Genomic DNA, 23,598 nt, shown 5'->3' on the forward strand with positions numbered 1-23,598 from the left:
AAGAAAAAGCTAAATATACAAAAGAACATTCTTTTCCATACATTATTATCAAATTAAGTGGTACTGTTGAACTGTGATTGAAAAACCATCGGTGTACGTGAAAATATATGATGGAACAGCTATATTTCAAACAAGTCCTCCTCCTTTGCGTCCTATTCCCGATGCAAAGCACAGCTGCTAGTAAATGTATACATTTACCTAAATCTTACGTAAACATTTCAAGACAACTTTACAGCATTAAATTTTGTTACAGCAAAAACATTTTATGTTTCATCACTGAATAGCATTTTTTAATATATAGTTCATGGAATTCAATAAATAATTCAAATGCTTTTATTTCGTTTCTACGAAATATTTACGTCCGTTACTTAGTGTTTTTTAAACTGTGCTCAATATTGATGTAAAACATGAAATTCATATATTTTGTAGACGAAATTCATATTCATCGTATACGATTTTCATTTTTACTCAACAAAAAAGGCCTTTTTAGGACGTGTAGCTGTGTAGGACGTGCATATTGAATAATAATGTCATAATTATTGTTTTTGCTTTTTATAGCTCATTTCCTCAGTAAAAACAATCGGTAAAATTATGTTGGTAAAAGTCAATGATGCAAACATTTCACCTATGACCACTTTTAATATTCAACAATTAACCTTTGGGTCGAAATGATCCAACTTAAGCTTATCTATATAAATAAAATTAGAGTTTTGTCTGTACATTGCTTAGAATAATGAACTTTTTGGTTATTTTTACATTTCATAGGTCAGAGAAACCGAATCAAACCTTATCTCAATTTCTGTCTGTCTGTCTGTCTGTCTGTCTGTCTGTCTATCTGTCATTCTCTTGGTAACGCTAAAATACGCACTTTATTACAACTACTCCTCAATAACTATAGCACTGTCCCGCCTGAAACTTATTTTCCAAATACTATACATATATGAGATGGTTTTAGACGTATTTCATCGAATATGAGACAGTTAGATATTTAACAGTAAACCCTTGAAAATCAAGTTTTTGTCGATTTTTGACGTGGAATTTCTGGAAGAATGTTGCTTTGTTTACAACTAATCATATGCACATGGTTTTAATTGAAATACAATCTTAATTTTGACATTGGCATACAGCTGTGATTAGAAAACGTTAGCCTATTTGAACTCAAGGTTAACCATAGCCTTATCGATTCACACAACTTAAAAACCATACGAAATGTATACTATATTATATAACTGAACACCAGTTCTGCTAATTATAACAATGGGTTTTGTACATTTCATCCATTACCGTACAAATAATTAAAATAATAATACATTAATTGGTTAGAAGTAAATTTAATTCAAATTACAGATTCAATACAAAGTATTCAATATAAAAGTTAAACATTTTAGATAACAAAATTACGATCAGCTGATTGTTATTCTTTAATATCTGTGCGCTACTAACCAGCAAACAAACTTGACCAGTTTATTATTGTTCATTACTCTTTACACCAAAATAAAAGTTATAATAGTTAATAATGTCCTAAATTATTTCACGTTTATAAATAAAAGAAAATCTACTCTTCTTTTAATTTATTTTTTTTTGAGGTAATGTTTTTAAAAAAGTTCATATTCCCATATGAATTTGCATCAATCAGATGTTTCATACTGTACAGTAGAGATATTCGTTGACATAGTGTCAAACACAAATTAAATTTGTTTACAACTAAACATATGGACATATTTTTGTTGCTTTAGTTGAGAGGTTACAAGTTAATCTTTAATACATTATTTGTTGAAATATTTTCTATTGTTTCTAAATAAATATGTCCTGAAGAGTATGCCTCGCAAGAGAAAAAGCAATTTGGGTAGAAAAACAAATAATGCCAAGAGACAAAAATTGTGTGTATCCACGGAATCAGTTGATTATGATGATTCGGACTCTGATGATGGTGTACATAGCAATAATGAGTCGACAATTTTAAGTTCCGTTGTGGTTGAAGATTATGCACGACCTTCAACCAGTCGAGAGCGTGTCGCCCTATTTAGGTCTCAGCAGAATGAAAAAGAACGTGAAAGCAGGCGAGACACTGAACGTTTAAGATTTAGCCAAAGAATACAAAATGAGACGGAAGAGGAGCGAGAAGCTCGACGGAACAGGGACCGAATACGGCACGTCCAGAGAAAAGAAAATGAGACAGAAGAGGAGCGAGATGCACGTCGGTGCAGCAACCGAATACAGCAAGTTCAGAAGAGGGGAAACGAGACAGAGGTTGAGCGAGAAGCACGTCGGAACAGTGACCGAATACTACACGTTCGGGGGAGGGAAAACGAAACAGAGGAGGAGCAAGAAGCACGTCGGGAGAGTGACCGAATACTACATGTTCAGAGGAGGGAAAACGAGACAGATGAGGAGCGAGAAGCACGTCGGAACAGTGACCGAATACGACACGTACGGAAGAGGGAAAACGAAACAGAGGAGGAGCAAGAAGCACGTCGGAACAATGACCGAATATTACACGTCCAGAGAAGGGAAAACGAAACAGAGGAGGAGCAAGAAGCACGTCGGGAGAGTGACCGAATACTACATGTTCAAAGGAGGGAAAACGAGACAGTGGAGGAGGGAGGAGCACGTCGAAACAGTGACCGAATCCTACACGTTCGCAGGAGGGAAAATGAAACAAGAGAAGAGAGAGAAAGTAGGCAAGAACGAGATAGAGTTCGGCAAAACCAACGTAGGAATAATGAAACTCCTGAAGAGCGGGAAGCTAGACATATAATCGACAATGATAGGTACCGTCGCACTGTTGAAGAGCAAACTCTACTTTTGCATGACGAGGCGACCCGAGTGGAGGAACTTCGAGCAAGCCAGGACATTGCTGACAGAAATGCCCGTGTTGCCGCTGATTCTGAAAGACATAGGGTGAACAGAGTCGTTGAGAGCGACGCAGAAAGACAAACTAGGATCGCGCGGGAAAGAACTCGGCATGTCGAAAGAAATTTAACAGAATGGCGAGACACACACAACAGTGGATTCCAATATGATCCTTTTACACGTTACAGTGAAGCTGCCAATATTGGAGATTTTGATAAAGTTTGTAGGTTTTGTCACGCTTTGAGTTGGTCAAAGGAACCACGTGGAATATGTTGTGCTTCTGGTAAAGTGTCCATACCGTCTATTTTGGAAGCACCTGAGCCGCTACGTACATGGATATCGGACGAATCACCTCAATCGCGAAATTTTCTTAGACATATCAGGGCCTACAATAGTGCGTTCCAAATGACTTCTTTTGGAGGTAATGAAATCCGTGAAGGACCATATATGCCTACATTTAAGGTCCAAGGACAAGTGTACCATTTGATCGGCTCTCTTTTGCCACCCCCTGGACTTCCGCCGTCTTACCTTCAGATTTACTTTGTTGGGGATGACCAAGTCCAGCTTCAAAGAAGGCAAAGTTTATTTCAAGACCTTGATCATGACATGTTGGCCGCTTTGCAAAACATGCTTCAGAATAATAACGCCTACTTGCTCAGCTTCAAAACTACTTTAGAAACATTTCCTGTAGATTCACCTGATTTCAAAATTGTTATTAGAGCCGACAGACGCCCTGCAGGGGACCACCCAGGTAGATACAATGAACCAACAGTCAATGAGGTTGCTATTTTGATGATTGGGGATCCAAGTGACCATCGAGACATCATTTTAAATTCAAGAGAACAGGGTTTGAAACGAATATATGAAACCCACCGATCTTATGATGCCCTACAATATCCCCTTATGTTTTGTAGAGGCGAAGATGGATATAGTTTCAATTTATATCATGTAAACCCGGTTACTAAACAACCAACCACAAAGAAAACTAGCTCACGAGAGTTTTACGCCTATCGCATTATGGTTAGAGAAGGTGAAGCAAATCACATTCATAAATTCAAACAGCTTTTGAACCAGTACTTGGTGGACATGTACGCTAAAGTTGAGAGTGAAAGGCTGCTGTATCTTCGTACGCACCAAAAGGAACTGAGAGCAGAGAATTACATACACCTTCAAGACGCTTTAAGACGAGACGACAACGTAGAAGAAATGGGGCAAAAGATAATTTTACCTGCCACCTTTACTGGAGGTCCTAGATATATGCATTCTCGCACACAGGACGCCTTTTGCTATGTTCGGAAGTTTGGTCGTTCAGAACTTTTCATAACAATGACAACAAATCCAAAATGGATAGAAATCACGAGTGTAATTGGAGAAAGGCAGTCTGCTCACGACCGGTATGATGTGGTATCACGAGTTTTTCATTTGAAGCTTAACTGTATGATTGCTGTTCTTATGAAAGGCCAGATTTATGGCTCAGTTCGCTGCTACATGTACTCTGTTGAATGGCAGAAACGTGGTCTTCCACACGCTCATATCCTGATTTGGCTTGAAGAATCCATTCCTCCAAATAGAATAGATCAAGTCATTTCTGCAGAGCTTCCAAATCCTGAAACTGATCCTGAACTTGCAGATATAGTCAAGACTCACATGCTGCACGGACCATGCGGAGCTTTTAATGTGCGACAGCGCAAGCTTCCCTGTATGAAGGATGGTCACTGTAGCAAAAGATACCCTAGACCATTTGTCAATGAAACGGCAACAGGAGACAATGGATACCCAACATACAGAAGGCGCTCCCCAGATGATGGAGGCCATCATGTCCTAATCAGAGTAGGTAACGATGAAATCCCTATGGACAACCGATGGGTAGTACCTTACTCGCCTGTATTGTCCCGAACATTTCTAACACATGTTAACGTTGAGTACTGTAGCAGTGTAAAATCTATAAAGTACATCTGCAAGTACATAAACAAGGGCAGTGACCAGGCCACATTTGCAGTAAGTAATGACACAGACGAAATTAAAATGTACCAAAGTGGTCGGTATATATGCACATCTGAGGCGGTATGGAGAATTTTATCATTTCCTATACATGAGAGGTTTCCCGCTGTGTTGCATTTAGAGGTCCACCTTCCAAATGAGCAAAGAGTATATTTCCAGCCAGGCAATGTTCGGGAAATAATGGACCAAAGTACAACTCTTTTGGCCTTCTTCAATCTCTGCCAGACGGACGCCTTTTCAAGAACCCTCCTCTACAACGAGTTGCCCTATTATTACACATACTCTAAACAAAGAGGTTGGTCCAGGAGGCGGAGAGGACAACCAGTACCAGGACATCCTGACGTGAGACAAGATCCGTGCATCGGTAGGGTGTACACTGTCCATCCAAGCTGCAGTGAGCGTTACCATCTCCGACTCCTCCTACACACTGTTCGAGGTCCAACATCTTTTGAGGATCTCAAGACTGTTGATGGTGTGCTCCATCCAAATTTCCAATCCGCATGCCGTGCCCTTGGTTTACTAGAGGATGATGCGTGCTGGGAGGGCACTCTTGCAGAAGCTGCTGTTTCTGACAGTCCCACCAAGTTGAGGGATCTCTTCAGTGTCTTATTAGTATTTTGCAATGTGAGCAACCCTCTTGAGCTCTGGATCAGATTCAGAGATTCCCTCTCAGAGGACTTTTTGAGATCTGCACATCAAGTCGACATTAACACCACCTTTGAAAACAATCCTATCATATATGACCAGTGCCTAGCAAGCATTCAAGAGACAATCACTCGCATGGGAGGACTTGGGCTCGAAAGCTACAACTTACCAGTACCAGCCATAGATGTCAATCAGTTAAACCATGATTATATCAGAGAGACAAGTTACGACCATCCCGAACTCATTAGGTTTATTGAACAGTGTACGCCAACTCTCAACGAGGAGCAGCGCCAAGTGTATGAGCAAGTTTTGACGAGCATAAATGGACAAAGAAACAAGATGTTTTTTCTTGATGCTCCTGGAGGTACTGGAAAGACCTACCTCATAAAGCTGATTCTCGCAAAGGTTAGATCAAACAGTAAGATTGCTCTTGCTGTGGCCTCTTCTGGCATTGCAGCAACCCTTCTGCCAGGTGGAAGAACTGCCCATTCCATGTTCAAAATCCCAATAAATGTAGAGCATATGGACATCCCGATTTGTTCTATATCGAAGAGCGCTCCCATGGCACGAGTTCTACAAGCAGCCTCCTTAATAGTCTGGGACGAGTGTACGATGTCCAATAAACTGACAATCGAGGCCCTCGACAGAACACTCAAAGATATGAGGAACAGTAATAAGATCATGGGTGGAGTGACGGTATTGTTCTCTGGTGACTTCCGCCAAACTCTGCCAGTTGTAGTGAGAGGCACAAGGGCGGATGAAATTAACGCCTCTATGAAAAGATCTACCCTATGGCCAATAATGAACAAACTGGCGTTAACAAAGAACATGCGGGCCAATATTGGAAATGAGGTGGAAGAATTCTCCAATGTTCTGTTAAAGTTGGGAGATGGAAAGCTGGGTAACGTTGATGGAACTATCGATATACCACCTTCTCTTGGTGTTATTGTTCAAACCCAAGATGAACTCATCGAGAAAGTCTATCCAGGAATTGAAGACCTCCCAAACAAGAGCAGTGCCTGGTTATGCAATAGGGCTATTCTCACTCCAAAAAATGAAGTTTCAACAAAGATAAATAAGAAAGTGATGTCCCTATTCCTAAGCGAGGACAAGACATATTTGTCGGTGAACACAGTTCTAAGAAATGATGACGCAGTGCACTACCCGGCAGAGTTTCTTGACTCGGTGACAGCACCTGGACTACCCGCCCACGAACTTAATCTTAAAATTGGTATTCCCGTTATGCTTCTAAGAAATTTAAACCCTCCTAAATTATGCAATGGGACTCGGCTTCGAATTCGAAGTCTCCAGCGAAATGTCATAGAAGCCGAAATTCTAACAGGCTGTGGTGCGGGAGAAGTGGTGTTTGTCCCCCGGATCCCACTCATCCCAAGCAACTATCCCTTTGAGTTTAAGCGCCTGCAATTTCCCTTAAATCCATGTTTTTCCATGACGATCAACAAATCGCAAGGTCAGACACTGTCAACAGCAGGGATTGAACTAGGTGACGCGCAATGTTTTTCACACGGACAGCTGTACGTGGCGTGCAGCCGAGTGCGATCGCCAACCAACCTTTACATACATGCCCCAGGCGGTCGAACCACTAATATAGTATATGAAGAGGCATTAAGTTAGGCAACCTTTTAATTTTTTGTGTTTTTTGTTTTTCTTCACTATTTAATATTTATTTTCAATGTATGTCATTTGTTGTTTTTGAAATTTTGATATTGTAATTTCGCTGTGACAAATGTTAAGCGCTTCAACTCTGCTATCTTTGCCAACTTTGTTATTTAAAACTTTCGAATATTTTTCAAGATTTAAGTTTTTTAATGTATTTTTATGTACTAAATTATGTTAAAATAAATTAATCATTGTTATTACAAAAAGTTTGTAACCTTATTCTTGAATAAACCCGTTCTTCGTACGGGTTTATTCAAGAATAAGGTTACAAACTTTTTGTAATAACAATGATTAATTTATTTTAACATAATTTAGTACATAAAAATACATTAAAAAACTTAAATCTTGAAAAATATTCGAAAGTTTTAAATAACAAAGTTGGCAAAGATAGCAGAGTTGAAGCGCTTAACATTTGTCACAGCGAAATTACAATATCAAAATTTCAAAAACAACAAATGACATACATTGAAAATAAATATTAAATAGTGAAGAAAAACAAAAAACACAAAAAATTAAAAGGTTGCCTAACTTAATGCCTCTTCATATACTATATTAGTGGTTCGACCGCCTGGGGCATGTATGTAAAGGTTGGTTGGCGATCGCACTCGGCTGCACGCCACGTACAGCTGTCCGTGTGAAAAACATTGCGCGTCACCTAGTTCAATCCCTGCTGTTGACAGTGTCTGACCTTGCGATTTGTTGATCGTCATGGAAAAACATGGATTTAAGGGAAATTGCAGGCGCTTAAACTCAAAGGGATAGTTGCTTGGGATGAGTGGGATCCGGGGGACAAACACCACTTCTCCCGCACCACAGCCTGTTAGAATTTCGGCTTCTATGACATTTCGCTGGAGACTTCGAATTCGAAGCCGAGTCCCATTGCATAATTTAGGAGGGTTTAAATTTCTTAGAAGCATAACGGGAATACCAATTTTAAGATTAAGTTCGTGGGCGGGTAGTCCAGGTGCTGTCACCGAGTCAAGAAACTCTGCCGGGTAGTGCACTGCGTCATCATTTCTTAGAACTGTGTTCACCGACAAATATGTCTTGTCCTCGCTTAGGAATAGGGACATCACTTTCTTATTTATCTTTGTTGAAACTTCATTTTTTGGAGTGAGAATAGCCCTATTGCATAACCAGGCACTGCTCTTGTTTGGGAGGTCTTCAATTCCTGGATAGACTTTCTCGATGAGTTCATCTTGGGTTTGAACAATAACACCAAGAGAAGGTGGTATATCGATAGTTCCATCAACGTTACCCAGCTTTCCATCTCCCAACTTTAACAGAACATTGGAGAATTCTTCCACCTCATTTCCAATATTGGCCCGCATGTTCTTTGTTAACGCCAGTTTGTTCATTATTGGCCATAGGGTAGATCTTTTCATAGAGGCGTTAATTTCATCCGCCCTTGTGCCTCTCACTACAACTGGCAGAGTTTGGCGGAAGTCACCAGAGAACAATACCGTCACTCCACCCATGATCTTATTACTGTTCCTCATATCTTTGAGTGTTCTGTCGAGGGCCTCGATTGTCAGTTTATTGGACATCGTACACTCGTCCCAGACTATTAAGGAGGCTGCTTGTAGAACTCGTGCCATGGGAGCGCTCTTCGATATAGAACAAATCGGGATGTCCATATGCTCTACATTTATTGGGATTTTGAACATGGAATGGGCAGTTCTTCCACCTGGCAGAAGGGTTGCTGCAATGCCAGAAGAGGCCACAGCAAGAGCAATCTTACTGTTTGATCTAACCTTTGCGAGAATCAGCTTTATGAGGTAGGTCTTTCCAGTACCTCCAGGAGCATCAAGAAAAAACATCTTGTTTCTTTGTCCATTTATGCTCGTCAAAACTTGCTCATACACTTGGCGCTGCTCCTCGTTGAGAGTTGGCGTACACTGTTCAATAAACCTAATGAGTTCGGGATGGTCGTAACTTGTCTCTCTGATATAATCATGGTTTAACTGATTGACATCTATGGCTGGTACTGGTAAGTTGTAGCTTTCGAGCCCAAGTCCTCCCATGCGAGTGATTGTCTCTTGAATGCTTGCTAGGCACTGGTCATATATGATAGGATTGTTTTCAAAGGTGGTGTTAATGTCGACTTGATGTGCAGATCTCAAAAAGTCCTCTGAGAGGGAATCTCTGAATCTGATCCAGAGCTCAAGAGGGTTGCTCACATTGCAAAATACTAATAAGACACTGAAGAGATCCCTCAACTTGGTGGGACTGTCAGAAACAGCAGCTTCTGCAAGAGTGCCCTCCCAGCACGCATCATCCTCTAGTAAACCAAGGGCACGGCATGCGGATTGGAAATTTGGATGGAGCACACCATCAACAGTCTTGAGATCCTCAAAAGATGTTGGACCTCGAACAGTGTGTAGGAGGAGTCGGAGATGGTAACGCTCACTGCAGCTTGGATGGACAGTGTACACCCTACCGATGCACGGATCTTGTCTCACGTCAGGATGTCCTGGTACTGGTTGTCCTCTCCGCCTCCTGGACCAACCTCTTTGTTTAGAGTATGTGTAATAATAGGGCAACTCGTTGTAGAGGAGGGTTCTTGAAAAGGCGTCCGTCTGGCAGAGATTGAAGAAGGCCAAAAGAGTTGTACTTTGGTCCATTATTTCCCGAACATTGCCTGGCTGGAAATATACTCTTTGCTCATTTGGAAGGTGGACCTCTAAATGCAACACAGCGGGAAACCTCTCATGTATAGGAAATGATAAAATTCTCCATACCGCCTCAGATGTGCATATATACCGACCACTTTGGTACATTTTAATTTCGTCTGTGTCATTACTTACTGCAAATGTGACCTGGTCACTGCCCTTGTTTATGTACTTGCAGATGTACTTTATAGATTTTACACTGCTACAGTACTCAACGTTAACATGTGTTAGAAATGTTCGGGACAATACAGGCGAGTAAGGTACTACCCATCGGTTGTCCATAGGGATTTCATCGTTACCTACTCTGATTAGGACATGATGGCCTCCATCATCTGGGGAGCGCCTTCTGTATGTTGGGTATCCATTGTCTCCTGTTGCCGTTTCATTGACAAATGGTCTAGGGTATCTTTTGCTACAGTGACCATCCTTCATACAGGGAAGCTTGCGCTGTCGCACATTAAAAGCTCCGCATGGTCCGTGCAGCATGTGAGTCTTGACTATATCTGCAAGTTCAGGATCAGTTTCAGGATTTGGGAGCTCTGCAGAAATGACTTGATCTATTCTATTTGGAGGAATGGATTCTTCAAGCCAAATCAGGATATGAGCGTGTGGAAGACCACGTTTCTGCCATTCAACAGAGTACATGTAGCAGCGAACTGAGCCATAAATCTGGCCTTTCATAAGAACAGCAATCATACAGTTAAGCTTCAAATGAAAAACTCGTGATACCACATCATACCGGTCGTGAGCAGACTGCCTTTCTCCAATTACACTCGTGATTTCTATCCATTTTGGATTTGTTGTCATTGTTATGAAAAGTTCTGGACGACCAAACTTCCGAACATAGCAAAAGGCGTCCTGTGTGCGAGAATGCATATATCTAGGACCTCCAGTGAAGGTGGCAGGTAAAATTATCTTTTGCCCCATTTCTTCTACGTTGTCGTCTCGTCTTAAAGCGTCTTGAAGGTGTATGTAATTCTCTGCTCTCAGTTCCTTTTGGTGCGTACGAAGATACAGCAGCCTTTCACTCTCAACTTTAGCGTACATGTCCACCAAGTACTGGTTCAAAAGCTGTTTGAATTTATGAATGTGATTTGCTTCACCTTCTCTAACCATAATGCGATAGGCGTAAAACTCTCGTGAGCTAGTTTTCTTTGTGGTTGGTTGTTTAGTAACCGGGTTTACATGATATAAATTGAAACTATATCCATCTTCGCCTCTACAAAACATAAGGGGATATTGTAGGGCATCATAAGATCGGTGGGTTTCATATATTCGTTTCAAACCCTGTTCTCTTGAATTTAAAATGATGTCTCGATGGTCACTTGGATCCCCAATCATCAAAATAGCAACCTCATTGACTGTTGGTTCATTGTATCTACCTGGGTGGTCCCCTGCAGGGCGTCTGTCGGCTCTAATAACAATTTTGAAATCAGGTGAATCTACAGGAAATGTTTCTAAAGTAGTTTTGAAGCTGAGCAAGTAGGCGTTATTATTCTGAAGCATGTTTTGCAAAGCGGCCAACATGTCATGATCAAGGTCTTGAAATAAACTTTGCCTTCTTTGAAGCTGGACTTGGTCATCCCCAACAAAGTAAATCTGAAGGTAAGACGGCGGAAGTCCAGGGGGTGGCAAAAGAGAGCCGATCAAATGGTACACTTGTCCTTGAACCTTAAATGTAGGCATATATGGTCCTTCACGGATTTCATTACCTCCAAAAGAAGTCATTTGGAACGCACTATTGTAGGCCCTGATATGTCTAAGAAAATTTCGCGATTGAGGTGATTCGTCCGATATCCATGTACGTAGCGGCTCAGGTGCTTCCAAAATAGACGGTATGGACACTTTACCAGAAGCACAACATATTCCACGTGGTTCCTTTGACCAACTCAAAGCGTGACAAAACCTACAAACTTTATCAAAATCTCCAATATTGGCAGCTTCACTGTAACGTGTAAAAGGATCATATTGGAATCCACTGTTGTGTGTGTCTCGCCATTCTGTTAAATTTCTTTCGACATGCCGAGTTCTTTCCCGCGCGATCCTAGTTTGTCTTTCTGCGTCGCTCTCAACGACTCTGTTCACCCTATGTCTTTCAGAATCAGCGGCAACACGGGCATTTCTGTCAGCAATGTCCTGGCTTGCTCGAAGTTCCTCCACTCGGGTCGCCTCGTCATGCAAAAGTAGAGTTTGCTCTTCAACAGTGCGACGGTACCTATCATTGTCGATTATATGTCTAGCTTCCCGCTCTTCAGGAGTTTCATTATTCCTACGTTGGTTTTGCCGAACTCTATCTCGTTCTTGCCTACTTTCTCTCTCTTCTCTTGTTTCATTTTCCCTCCTGCGAACGTGTAGGATTCGGTCACTGTTTCGACGTGCTCCTCCCTCCTCCACTGTCTCGTTTTCCCTCCTTTGAACATGTAGTATTCGGTCACTCTCCCGACGTGCTTCTTGCTCCTCCTCTGTTTCGTTTTCCCTTCTCTGGACGTGTAATATTCGGTCATTGTTCCGACGTGCTTCTTGCTCCTCCTCTGTTTCGTTTTCCCTCTTCCGTACGTGTCGTATTCGGTCACTGTTCCGACGTGCTTCTCGCTCCTCATCTGTCTCGTTTTCCCTCCTCTGAACATGTAGTTTTCGGTCACTCTCCCGACGTGCTTCTTGCTCCTCCTCTGTTTCATTTTCCCTCTTCCTTACGTGTATTATTCGGTCACTGTTCCGACGTGCTTCTCGCTTCTCATCTGTCTCGTTTTCCCTCCTCTGAACATGTAGTATTCGGTCACTCTCCCGACGTGCTTCTTGCTCCTCCTCTGTTTCGTTTTCCCTCCCCCGAACGTGTAGTATTCGGTCACTGTTCCGACGTGCTTCTCGCTCAACCTCTGTCTCGTTTCCCCTCTTCTGAACTTGCTGTATTCGGTTGCTGCACCGACGTGCATCTCGCTCCTCTTCTGTCTCATTTTCTTTTCTCTGGACGTGCCGTATTCGGTCCCTGTTCCGTCGAGCTTCTCGCTCCTCTTCCGTCTCATTTTGTATTCTTTGGCTAAATCTTAAACGTTCAGTGTCTCGCCTGCTTTCACGTTCTTTTTCATTCTGCTGAGACCTAAATAGGGCGACACGCTCTCGACTGGTTGAAGGTCGTGCATAATCTTCAACCACAACGGAACTTAAAATTGTCGACTCATTATTGCTATGTACACCATCATCAGAGTCCGAATCATCATAATCAACTGATTCCGTGGATACACACAATTTTTGTCTCTTGGCATTATTTGTTTTTCTACCCAAATTGCTTTTTCTCTTGCGAGGCATACTCTTCAGGACATATTTATTTAGAAACAATAGAAAATATTTCAACAAATAATGTATTAAAGATTAACTTGTAACCTCTCAACTAAAGCAACAAAAATATTGTCCATATGTTTAGTTGTAAACAAATTTAATTTGTGTTTGACACTATGTCAACGAATATCTCTACTGTACAGTATGAAACATCTGATTGATGCAAATTCATATGGGAATATGAACTTTTTTAAAAACATTACCTCAAAAAAAAATAAATTAAAAGAAGAGTAGATTTTCTTTTATTTATAAACGTGAAATAATTTAGGACATTATTAACTATTATAACTTTTATTTTGGTGTAAAGAGTAATGAACAATAATAAACTGGTCAAGTTTGTTTGCTGGTTAGTAGCGCACAGATATTAAAGAATAACAATCAGCTGATCGTAATTTTGTTATCTAAAATGTTTAACTTTTATATTGAATACTTTGTATTGAATCTGTAATTTGAATTAAATTTACTTCTAACCAATTAATGTATTATTATTTTAATTATTTGTACGGTAATGGATGAAATGTACAAAACCCATTGTTATAATTAGCAGAACTGGTGTTCAGTTATATAATATAGTATACATTTCGTATGGTTTTTAAGTTGTGTGAATCGATAAGGCTATGGTTAACCTTGAGTTCAAATAGGCTAACGTTTTCTAATCACAGCTGTATGCCAATGTCAAAATTAAGATTGTATTTCAATTAAAACCATGTGCATATGATTAGTTGTAAACAAAGCAACATTCTTCCAGAAATTCCACGTCAAAAATCGACAAAAACTTGATTTTCAAGGGTTTACTGTTAAATATCTAACTGTCTCATATTCGATGAAATACGTCTAAAACCATCTCATATATGTATAGTATTTGGAAAATAAGTTTCAGGCGGGACAGTGCTATAGTTATTGAGGAGTAGTTGTAATAAAGTGCGTATTTTAGCGTTACCAAGAGAATGACAGATAGACAGACAGACAGACAGACAGACAGACAGACAGAAATTGAGATAAGGTTTGATTCGGTTTCTCTGACCTATGAAATGTAAAAATAACCAAAAAGTTCATTATTCTAAGCAATGTACAGACAAAACTCTAATTTTATTTATATAGACTAGCTGTGAGTACCCGTTCTTCGTACGGGTTTATTCAAGAATAAGGTTACGAACTTTTTGTAATAACAATGATTAATTTATTTTAACATAATTTAGTACATAAAAATACATTAAAAAACTTAAATCTTGAAAAATATTCGAAAGTTTTAAATAACAAAGTTGGCAAAGATAGCAGAGTTGAAGCGCTTAACATTTGTCACAGCGAAATTACAATATCAAAATTTCAAAAACAACAAATGACATACATTGAAAATAAATATTAAATAGTGAAGAAAAACAAAAAACACAAAAAATTAAAAGGTTGCCTAACTTAATGCCTCTTCATATACTATATTAGTGGTTCGACCGCCTGGGGCATGTATGTAAAGGTTGGTTGGCGATCGCACTCGGCTGCACGCCACGTACAGCTGTCCGTGTGAAAAACATTGCGCGTCACCTAGTTCAATCCCTGCTGTTGACAGTGTCTGACCTTGCGATTTGTTGATCGTCATGGAAAAACATGGATTTAAGGGAAATTGCAGGCGCTTAAACTCAAAGGGATAGTTGCTTGGGATGAGTGGGATCCGGGGGACAAACACCACTTCTCCCGCACCACAGCCTGTTAGAATTTCGGCTTCTATGACATTTCGCTGGAGACTTCGAATTCGAAGCCGAGTCCCATTGCATAATTTAGGAGGGTTTAAATTTCTTAGAAGCATAACGGGAATACCAATTTTAAGATTAAGTTCGTGGGCGGGTAGTCCAGGTGCTGTCACCGAGTCAAGAAACTCTGCCGGGTAGTGCACTGCGTCATCATTTCTTAGAACTGTGTTCACCGACAAATATGTCTTGTCCTCGCTTAGGAATAGGGACATCACTTTCTTATTTATCTTTGTTGAAACTTCATTTTTTGGAGTGAGAATAGCCCTATTGCATAACCAGGCACTGCTCTTGTTTGGGAGGTCTTCAATTCCTGGATAGACTTTCTCGATGAGTTCATCTTGGGTTTGAACAATAACACCAAGAGAAGGTGGTATATCGATAGTTCCATCAACGTTACCCAGCTTTCCATCTCCCAACTTTAACAGAACATTGGAGAATTCTTCCACCTCATTTCCAATATTGGCCCGCATGTTCTTTGTTAACGCCAGTTTGTTCATTATTGGCCATAGGGTAGATCTTTTCATAGAGGCGTTAATTTCATCCGCCCTTGTGCCTCTCACTACAACTGGCAGAGTTTGGCGGAAGTCACCAGAGAACAATACCGTCACTCCACCCATGATCTTATTACTGTTCCTCATATCTTTGAGTGTTCTGTCGAGGGCCTCGATTGTCAGTTTATTGGACATCGTACACTCGTCCCAGACTATTAAGGAGGCTGCTTGTAGAACTCGTGCCATGGGAGCGCTCTTCGATATAGAACAAATCGGGATGTCCATATGCTCTACATTTATTGGGATTTTGAACATGGAATGGGCAGTTCTTCCACCTGGCAGAAGGGTTGCTGCAATGCCAGAAGAGGCCACAGCAAGAGCAATCTTACTGTTTGATCTAACCTTTGCGAGAATCAGCTTTATGAGGTAGGTCTTTCCAGTACCTCCAGGAGCATCAAGAAAAAACATCTTGTTTCTTTGTCCATTTATGCTCGTCAAAACTTGCTCATACACTTGGCGCTGCTCCTCGTTGAGAGTTGGCGTACACTGTTCAATAAACCTAATGAGTTCGGGATGGTCGTAACTTGTCTCTCTGATATAATCATGGTTTAACTGATTGACATCTATGGCTGGTACTGGTAAGTTGTAGCTTTCGAGCCCAAGTCCTCCCATGCGAGTGATTGTCTCTTGAATGCTTGCTAGGCACTGGTCATATATGATAGGATTGTTTTCAAAGGTGGTGTTAATGTCGACTTGATGTGCAGATCTCAAAAAGTCCTCTGAGAGGGAATCTCTGAATCTGATCCAGAGCTCAAGAGGGTTGCTCACATTGCAAAATACTAATAAGACACTGAAGAGATCCCTCAACTTGGTGGGACTGTCAGAAACAGCAGCTTCTGCAAGAGTGCCCTCCCAGCACGCATCATCCTCTAGTAAACCAAGGGCACGGCATGCGGATTGGAAATTTGGATGGAGCACACCATCAACAGTCTTGAGATCCTCAAAAGATGTTGGACCTCGAACAGTGTGTAGGAGGAGTCGGAGATGGTAACGCTCACTGCAGCTTGGATGGACAGTGTACACCCTACCGATGCACGGATCTTGTCTCACGTCAGGATGTCCTGGTACTGGTTGTCCTCTCCGCCTCCTGGACCAACCTCTTTGTTTAGAGTATGTGTAATAATAGGGCAACTCGTTGTAGAGGAGGGTTCTTGAAAAGGCGTCCGTCTGGCAGAGATTGAAGAAGGCCAAAAGAGTTGTACTTTGGTCCATTCTTTCCCGAACATTGCCTGGCTGGAAATATACTCTTTGCTCATTTGGAAGGTGGACCTCTAAATGCAACACAGCGGGAAACCTCTCATGTATAGGAAATGATAAAATTCTCCATACCGCCTCAGATGTGCATATATACCGACCACTTTGGTACATTTTAATTTCGTCTGTGTCATTACTTACTGCAAATGTGGCCTGGTCACTGCCCTTGTTTATGTACTTGCAGATGTACTTTATAGATTTTACACTGCTACAGTACTCAACGTTAACATGTGTTAGAAATGTTCGGGACAATACAGGCGAGTAAGGTACTACCCATCGGTTGTCCATAGGGATTTCATCGTTACCTACTCTGATTAGGACATGATGGCCTCCATCATCTGGGGAGCGCCTTCTGTATGTTGGGTATCCATTGTCTCCTGTTGCCGTTTCATTGACAAATGGTCTAGGGTATCTTTTGCTACAGTGACCATCCTTCATACAGGGAAGCTTGCGCTGTCGCACATTAAAAGCTCCGCATGGTCCGTGCAGCATGTGAGTCTTGACTATATCTGCAAGTTCAGGATCAGTTTCAGGATTTGGAAGCTCTGCAGAAATGACTTGATCTATTCTATTTGGAGGAATGGATTCTTCAAGCCAAATCAGGATATGAGCGTGTGGAAGACCACGTTTCTGCCATTCAACAGAGTACATGTAGCAGCGAACTGAGCCATAAATCTGGCCTTTCATAAGAACAGCAATCATACAGTTAAGCTTCAAATGAAAAACTCGTGATACCACATCATACCGGTCGTGAGCAGACTGCCTTTCTCCAATTACACTCGTGATTTCTATCCATTTTGGATTTGTTGTCATTGTTATGAAAAGTTCTGGACGACCAAACTTCCGAACATAGCAAAAGGCGTCCTGTGTGCGAGAATGCATATATCTAGGACCTCCAGTGAAGGTGGCAGGTAAAATTATCTTTTGCCCCATTTCTTCTACGTTGTCGTCTCGTCTTAAAGCGTCTTGAAGGTGTATGTAATTCTCTGCTCTCAGTTCCTTTTGGTGCGTACGAAGATACAGCAGCCTTTCACTCTCAACTTTAGCGTACATGTCCACCAAGTACTGGTTCAAAAGCTGTTTGAATTTATGAATGTGATTTGCTTCACCTTCTCTAACCATAATGCGATAGGCGTAAAACTCTCGTGAGCTAGTTTTCTTTGTGGTTGGTTGTTTAGTAACCGGGTTTACATGATATAAATTGAAACTATATCCATCTTCGCCTCTACAAAACATAAGGGGATATTGTAGGGCATCATAAGATCGGTGGGTTTCATATATTCGTTTCAAACCCTGTTCTCTTGAATTTAAAATGATGTCTCGATGGTCACTTGGATCCCCAATCATCAAAATAGCAACCTCATTGACTGTTGGTTCATTGTATCTACCTGGGTGGTCCCCTGCAGGGCGTCTGTCGGCTCTAATAACAATTTTGAAATCAGGTGAATCTACAGGAAATGTTTCTAAAGTAGTTTTGAAGCTGAGCAAGTAGGCGTTATTATTCTGAAGCATGTTTTGCAAAGCGGCCAACATGTCATGATCAAGGTCTTGAAATAAACTTTGCCTTCTTTGAAGCTGGACTTGGTCATCCCCAACAAAGTAAATCTGAAGGTAAGACGGCGGAAGTCCAGGGGGTGGCAAAAGAGAGCCGATCAAATGGTACACTTGTCCTTGAACCTTAAATGTAGGCATATATGGTCCTTCACGGATTTCATTACCTCCAAAAGAAGTCATTTGGAACGCACTATTGTAGGCCCTGATATGTCTAAGAAAATTTCGCGATTGAGGTGATTCGTCCGATATCCATGTACGTAGCGGCTCAGGTGCTTCCAAAATAGACGGTATGGACACTTTACCAGAAGCACAACATATTCCACGTGGTTCCTTTGACCAACTCAAAGCGTGACAAAACCTACAAACTTTATCAAAATCTCCAATATTGGCAGCTTCACTGTAACGTGTAAAAGGATCATATTGGAATCCACTGTTGTGTGTGTCTCGCCATTCTGTTAAATTTCTTTCGACATGCCGAGTTCTTTCCCGCGCGATCCTAGTTTGTCTTTCTGCGTCGCTCTCAACGACTCTGTTCACCCTATGTCTTTCAGAATCAGCGGCAACACGGGCATTTCTGTCAGCAATGTCCTGGCTTGCTCGAAGTTCCTCCACTCGGGTCGCCTCGTCATGCAAAAGTAGAGTTTGCTCTTCAACAGTGCGACGGTACCTATCATTGTCGATTATATGTCTAGCTTCCCGCTCTTCAGGAGTTTCATTATTCCTACGTTGGTTTTGCCGAACTCTATCTCGTTCTTGCCTACTTTCTCTCTCTTCTCTTGTTTCATTTTCCCTCCTGCGAACGTGTAGGATTCGGTCACTGTTTCGACGTGCTCCTCCCTCCTCCACTGTCTCGTTTTCCCTCCTTTGAACATGTAGTATTCGGTCACTCTCCCGACGTGCTTCTTGCTCCTCCTCTGTTTCGTTTTCCCTTCTCTGGACGTGTAATATTCGGTCATTGTTCCGACGTGCTTCTTGCTCCTCCTCTGTTTCGTTTTCCCTCTTCCGTACGTGTCGTATTCGGTCACTGTTCCGACGTGCTTCTCGCTCCTCATCTGTCTCGTTTTCCCTCCTCTGAACATGTAGTTTTCGGTCACTCTCCCGACGTGCTTCTTGCTCCTCCTCTGTTTCATTTTCCCTCTTCCTTACGTGTATTATTCGGTCACTGTTCCGACGTGCTTCTCGCTTCTCATCTGTCTCGTTTTCCCTCCTCTGAACATGTAGTATTCGGTCACTCTCCCGACGTGCTTCTTGCTCCTCCTCTGTTTCGTTTTCCCTCCCCCGAACGTGTAGTATTCGGTCACTGTTCCGACGTGCTTCTCGCTCAACCTCTGTCTCGTTTCCCCTCTTCTGAACTTGCTGTATTCGGTTGCTGCACCGACGTGCATCTCGCTCCTCTTCTGTCTCATTTTCTTTTCTCTGGACGTGCCGTATTCGGTCCCTGTTCCGTCGAGCTTCTCGCTCCTCTTCCGTCTCATTTTGTATTCTTTGGCTAAATCTTAAACGTTCAGTGTCTCGCCTGCTTTCACGTTCTTTTTCATTCTGCTGAGACCTAAATAGGGCGACACGCTCTCGACTGGTTGAAGGTCGTGCATAATCTTCAACCACAACGGAACTTAAAATTGTCGACTCATTATTGCTATGTACACCATCATCAGAGTCCGAATCATCATAATCAACTGATTCCGTGGATACACACAATTTTTGTCTCTTGGCATTATTTGTTTTTCTACCCAAATTGCTTTTTCTCTTGCGAGGCATACTCTTCAGGACATATTTATTTAGAAACAATAGAAAATATTTCAACAAATAATGTATTAAAGATTAACTTGTAACCTCTCAACTAAAGCAACAAAAATATTGTCCATATGTTTAGTTGTAAACAAATTTAATTTGTGTTTGACACTATGTCAACGAATATCTCTACTGTACAGTATGAAACATCTGATTGATGCAAATTCATATGGGAATATGAACTTTTTTAAAAACATTACCTCAAAAAAAAATAAATTAAAAGAAGAGTAGATTTTCTTTTATTTATAAACGTGAAATAATTTAGGACATTATTAACTATTATAACTTTTATTTTGGTGTAAAGAGTAATGAACAATAATAAACTGGTCAAGTTTGTTTGCTGGTTAGTAGCGCACAGATATTAAAGAATAACAATCAGCTGATCGTAATTTTGTTATCTAAAATGTTTAACTTTTATATTGAATACTTTGTATTGAATCTGTAATTTGAATTAAATTTACTTCTAACCAATTAATGTATTATTATTTTAATTATTTGTACGGTAATGGATGAAATGTACAAAACCCATTGTTATAATTAGCAGAACTGGTGTTCAGTTATATAATATAGTATACATTTCGTATGGTTTTTAAGTTGTGTGAATCGATAAGGCTATGGTTAACCTTGAGTTCAAATAGGCTAACGTTTTCTAATCACAGCTGTATGCCAATGTCAAAATTAAGATTGTATTTCAATTAAAACCATGTGCATATGATTAGTTGTAAACAAAGCAACATTCTTCCAGAAATTCCACGTCAAAAATCGACAAAAACTTGATTTTCAAGGGTTTACTGTTAAATATCTAACTGTCTCATATTCGATGAAATACGTCTAAAACCATCTCATATATGTATAGTATTTGGAAAATAAGTTTCAGGCGGGACAGTGCTATAGTTATTGAGGAGTAGTTGTAATAAAGTGCGTATTTTAGCGTTACCAAGAGAATGACAGATAGACAGACAGACAGACAGACAGACAGACAGACAGAAATTGAGATAAGGTTTGATTCGGTTTCTCTGACCTATGAAATGTAAAAATAACCAAAAAGTTCATTATTCTAAGCAATGTACAGACAAAACTCTAATTTTATTTATATAGACTAGCTGTGAGTACCCGTTCTTCGTACGGGTTTATTCAAGAATAAGGTTACAAACTTTTTGTAATAACAATGATTAATTTATTTTAACATAATTTAGTACATAAAAATACATTAAAAAACTTAAATCTTAAAAAATATTCGAAAGTTTTAAATAACAAAGTTGGCAAAGATAGCAGAGTTGAAGCGCTTAACATTTGTCACAGCGAAATTACAATATCAAAATTTCAAAAACAACAAATGACATACATTGAAAATAAATATTAAATAGTGAAGAAAAACAAAAAACACAAAAAATTAAAAGGTTGCCTAACTTAATGCCTCTTCATATACTATATTAGTGGTTCGACCGCCTGGGGCATGTATGTAAAGGTTGGTTGGCGATCGCACTCGGCTGCACGCCACGTACAGCTGTCCGTGTGAAAAACATTGCGCGTCACCTAGTTCAATCCCTGCTGTTGACAGTGTCTGACCTTGCGATTTGTTGATCGTCATGGAAAAACATGGATTTAAGGGAAATTGCAGGCGCTTAAACTCAAAGGGATAGTTGCTTGGGATGAGGGGGATCCGGGGGACAAACACCACTTCTCCCGCACCACAGCCTGTTAGAATTTCGGCTTCTATGACATTTCGCTGGAGACTTCGAATTCGAAGCCGAGTCCCATTGCATAATTTAGGAGGGTTTAAATTTCTTAGAAGCATAACGGGAATACCAATTTTAAGATTAAGTTCGTGGGCGGGTAGTCCAGGTGCTGTCACCGAGTCAAGAAACTCTGCCGGGTAGTGCACTGCGTCATCATTTCTTAGAACTGTGTTCACCGACAAATATGTCTTGTCCTCGCTTAGGAATAGGGACATCACTTTCTTATTTATCTTTGTTGAAACTTCATTTTTTGGAGTGAGAATAGCCCTATTGCATAACCAGGCACTGCTCTTGTTTGGGAGGTCTTCAATTCCTGGATAGACTTTCTCGATGAGTTCATCTTGGGTTTGAACAATAACACCAAGAGAAGGTGGTATATCGATAGTTCCATCAACGTTACCCAGCTTTCCATCTCCCAACTTTAACAGAACATTGGAGAATTCTTCCACCTCATTTCCAATATTGGCCCGCATGTTCTTTGTTAACGCCAGTTTGTTCATTATTGGCCATAGGGTAGATCTTTTCATAGAGGCGTTAATTTCATCCGCCCTTGTGCCTCTCACTACAACTGGCAGAGTTTGGCGGAAGTCACCAGAGAACAATACCGTCACTCCACCCATGATCTTATTACTGTTCCTCATATCTTTGAGTGTTCTGTCGAGGGCCTCGATTGTCAGTTTATTGGACATCGTACACTCGTCCCAGACTATTAAGGAGGCTGCTTGTAGAACTCGTGCCATGGGAGCGCTCTTCGATATAGAACAAATCGGGATGTCCATATGCTCTACATTTATTGGGATTTTGAACATGGAATGGGCAGTTCTTCCACCTGGCAGAAGGGTTGCTGCAATGCCAGAAGAGGCCACAGCAAGAGCAATCTTACTGTTTGATCTAACCTTTGCGAGAATCAGCTTTATGAGGTAGGTCTTTCCAGTACCTCCAGGAGCATCAAGAAAAAACATCTTGTTTCTTTGTCCATTTATGCTCGTCAAAACTTGCTCATACACTTGGCGCTGCTCCTCGTTGAGAGTTGGCGTACACTGTTCAATAAACCTAATGAGTTCGGGATGGTCGTAACTTGTCTCTCTGATATAATCATGGTTTAACTGATTGACATCTATGGCTGGTACTGGTAAGTTGTAGCTTTCGAGCCCAAGTCCTCCCATGCGAGTGATTGTCTCTTGAATGCTTGCTAGGCACTGGTCATATATGATAGGATTGTTTTCAAAGGTGGTGTTAATGTCGACTTGATGTGCAGATCTCAAAAAGTCCTCTGAGAGGGAATCTCTGAATCTGATCCAGAGCTCAAGAGGGTTGCTCACATTGCAAAATACTAATAAGACACTGAAGAGATCCCTCAACTTGGTGGGACTGTCAGAAACAGCAGCTTCTGCAAGAGTGCCCTCCCAGCACGCATCATCCTCTAGTAAACCAAGGGCACGGCATGCGGATTGGAAATTTGGATGGAGCACACCATCAACAGTCTTGAGATCCTCAAAAGATGTTGGACCTCGAACAGTGTGTAGGAGGAGTCGGAGATGGTAACGCTCACTGCAGCTTGGATGGACAGTGTACACCCTACCGATGCACGGATCTTGTCTCACGTCAGGATGTCCTGGTACTGGTTGTCCTCTCCGCCTCCTGGACCAACCTCTTTGTTTAGAGTATGTGTAATAATAGGGCAACTCGTTGTAGAGGAGGGTTCTTGAAAAGGCGTCCGTCTGGCAGAGATTGAAGAAGGCCAAAAGAGTTGTACTTTGGTCCATTCTTTCCCGAA

The 23,598-nt window shown here is 41.1% G+C and overlaps 1 protein-coding gene across 1 annotated transcript; it reads left to right on the forward strand.

Moving 5' to 3' along the window:
* Positions 1 to 3,870: 3,870 nt before the first annotated feature.
* Positions 3,871 to 7,134, forward strand: LOC129000650 (uncharacterized). The gene has a single exon (XM_054427611.1). It carries the CDS (start codon positions 3,871 to 3,873, stop codon positions 7,132 to 7,134), a length of 3,264 nt encoding a protein of 1,087 aa, XP_054283586.1.
* Positions 7,135 to 23,598: the final 16,464 nt, after the last annotated feature.

Source organism: Macrosteles quadrilineatus, unplaced genomic scaffold (genome assembly GCF_028750875.1).
Source record: "Macrosteles quadrilineatus isolate MER2022 unplaced genomic scaffold, UCM_ALF_1.0 Scaffold_8__2_contigs__length_117827958, whole genome shotgun sequence".
In the NCBI taxonomy this organism is placed as follows: Eukaryota; Metazoa; Arthropoda; class Insecta; order Hemiptera; family Cicadellidae; genus Macrosteles; species Macrosteles quadrilineatus.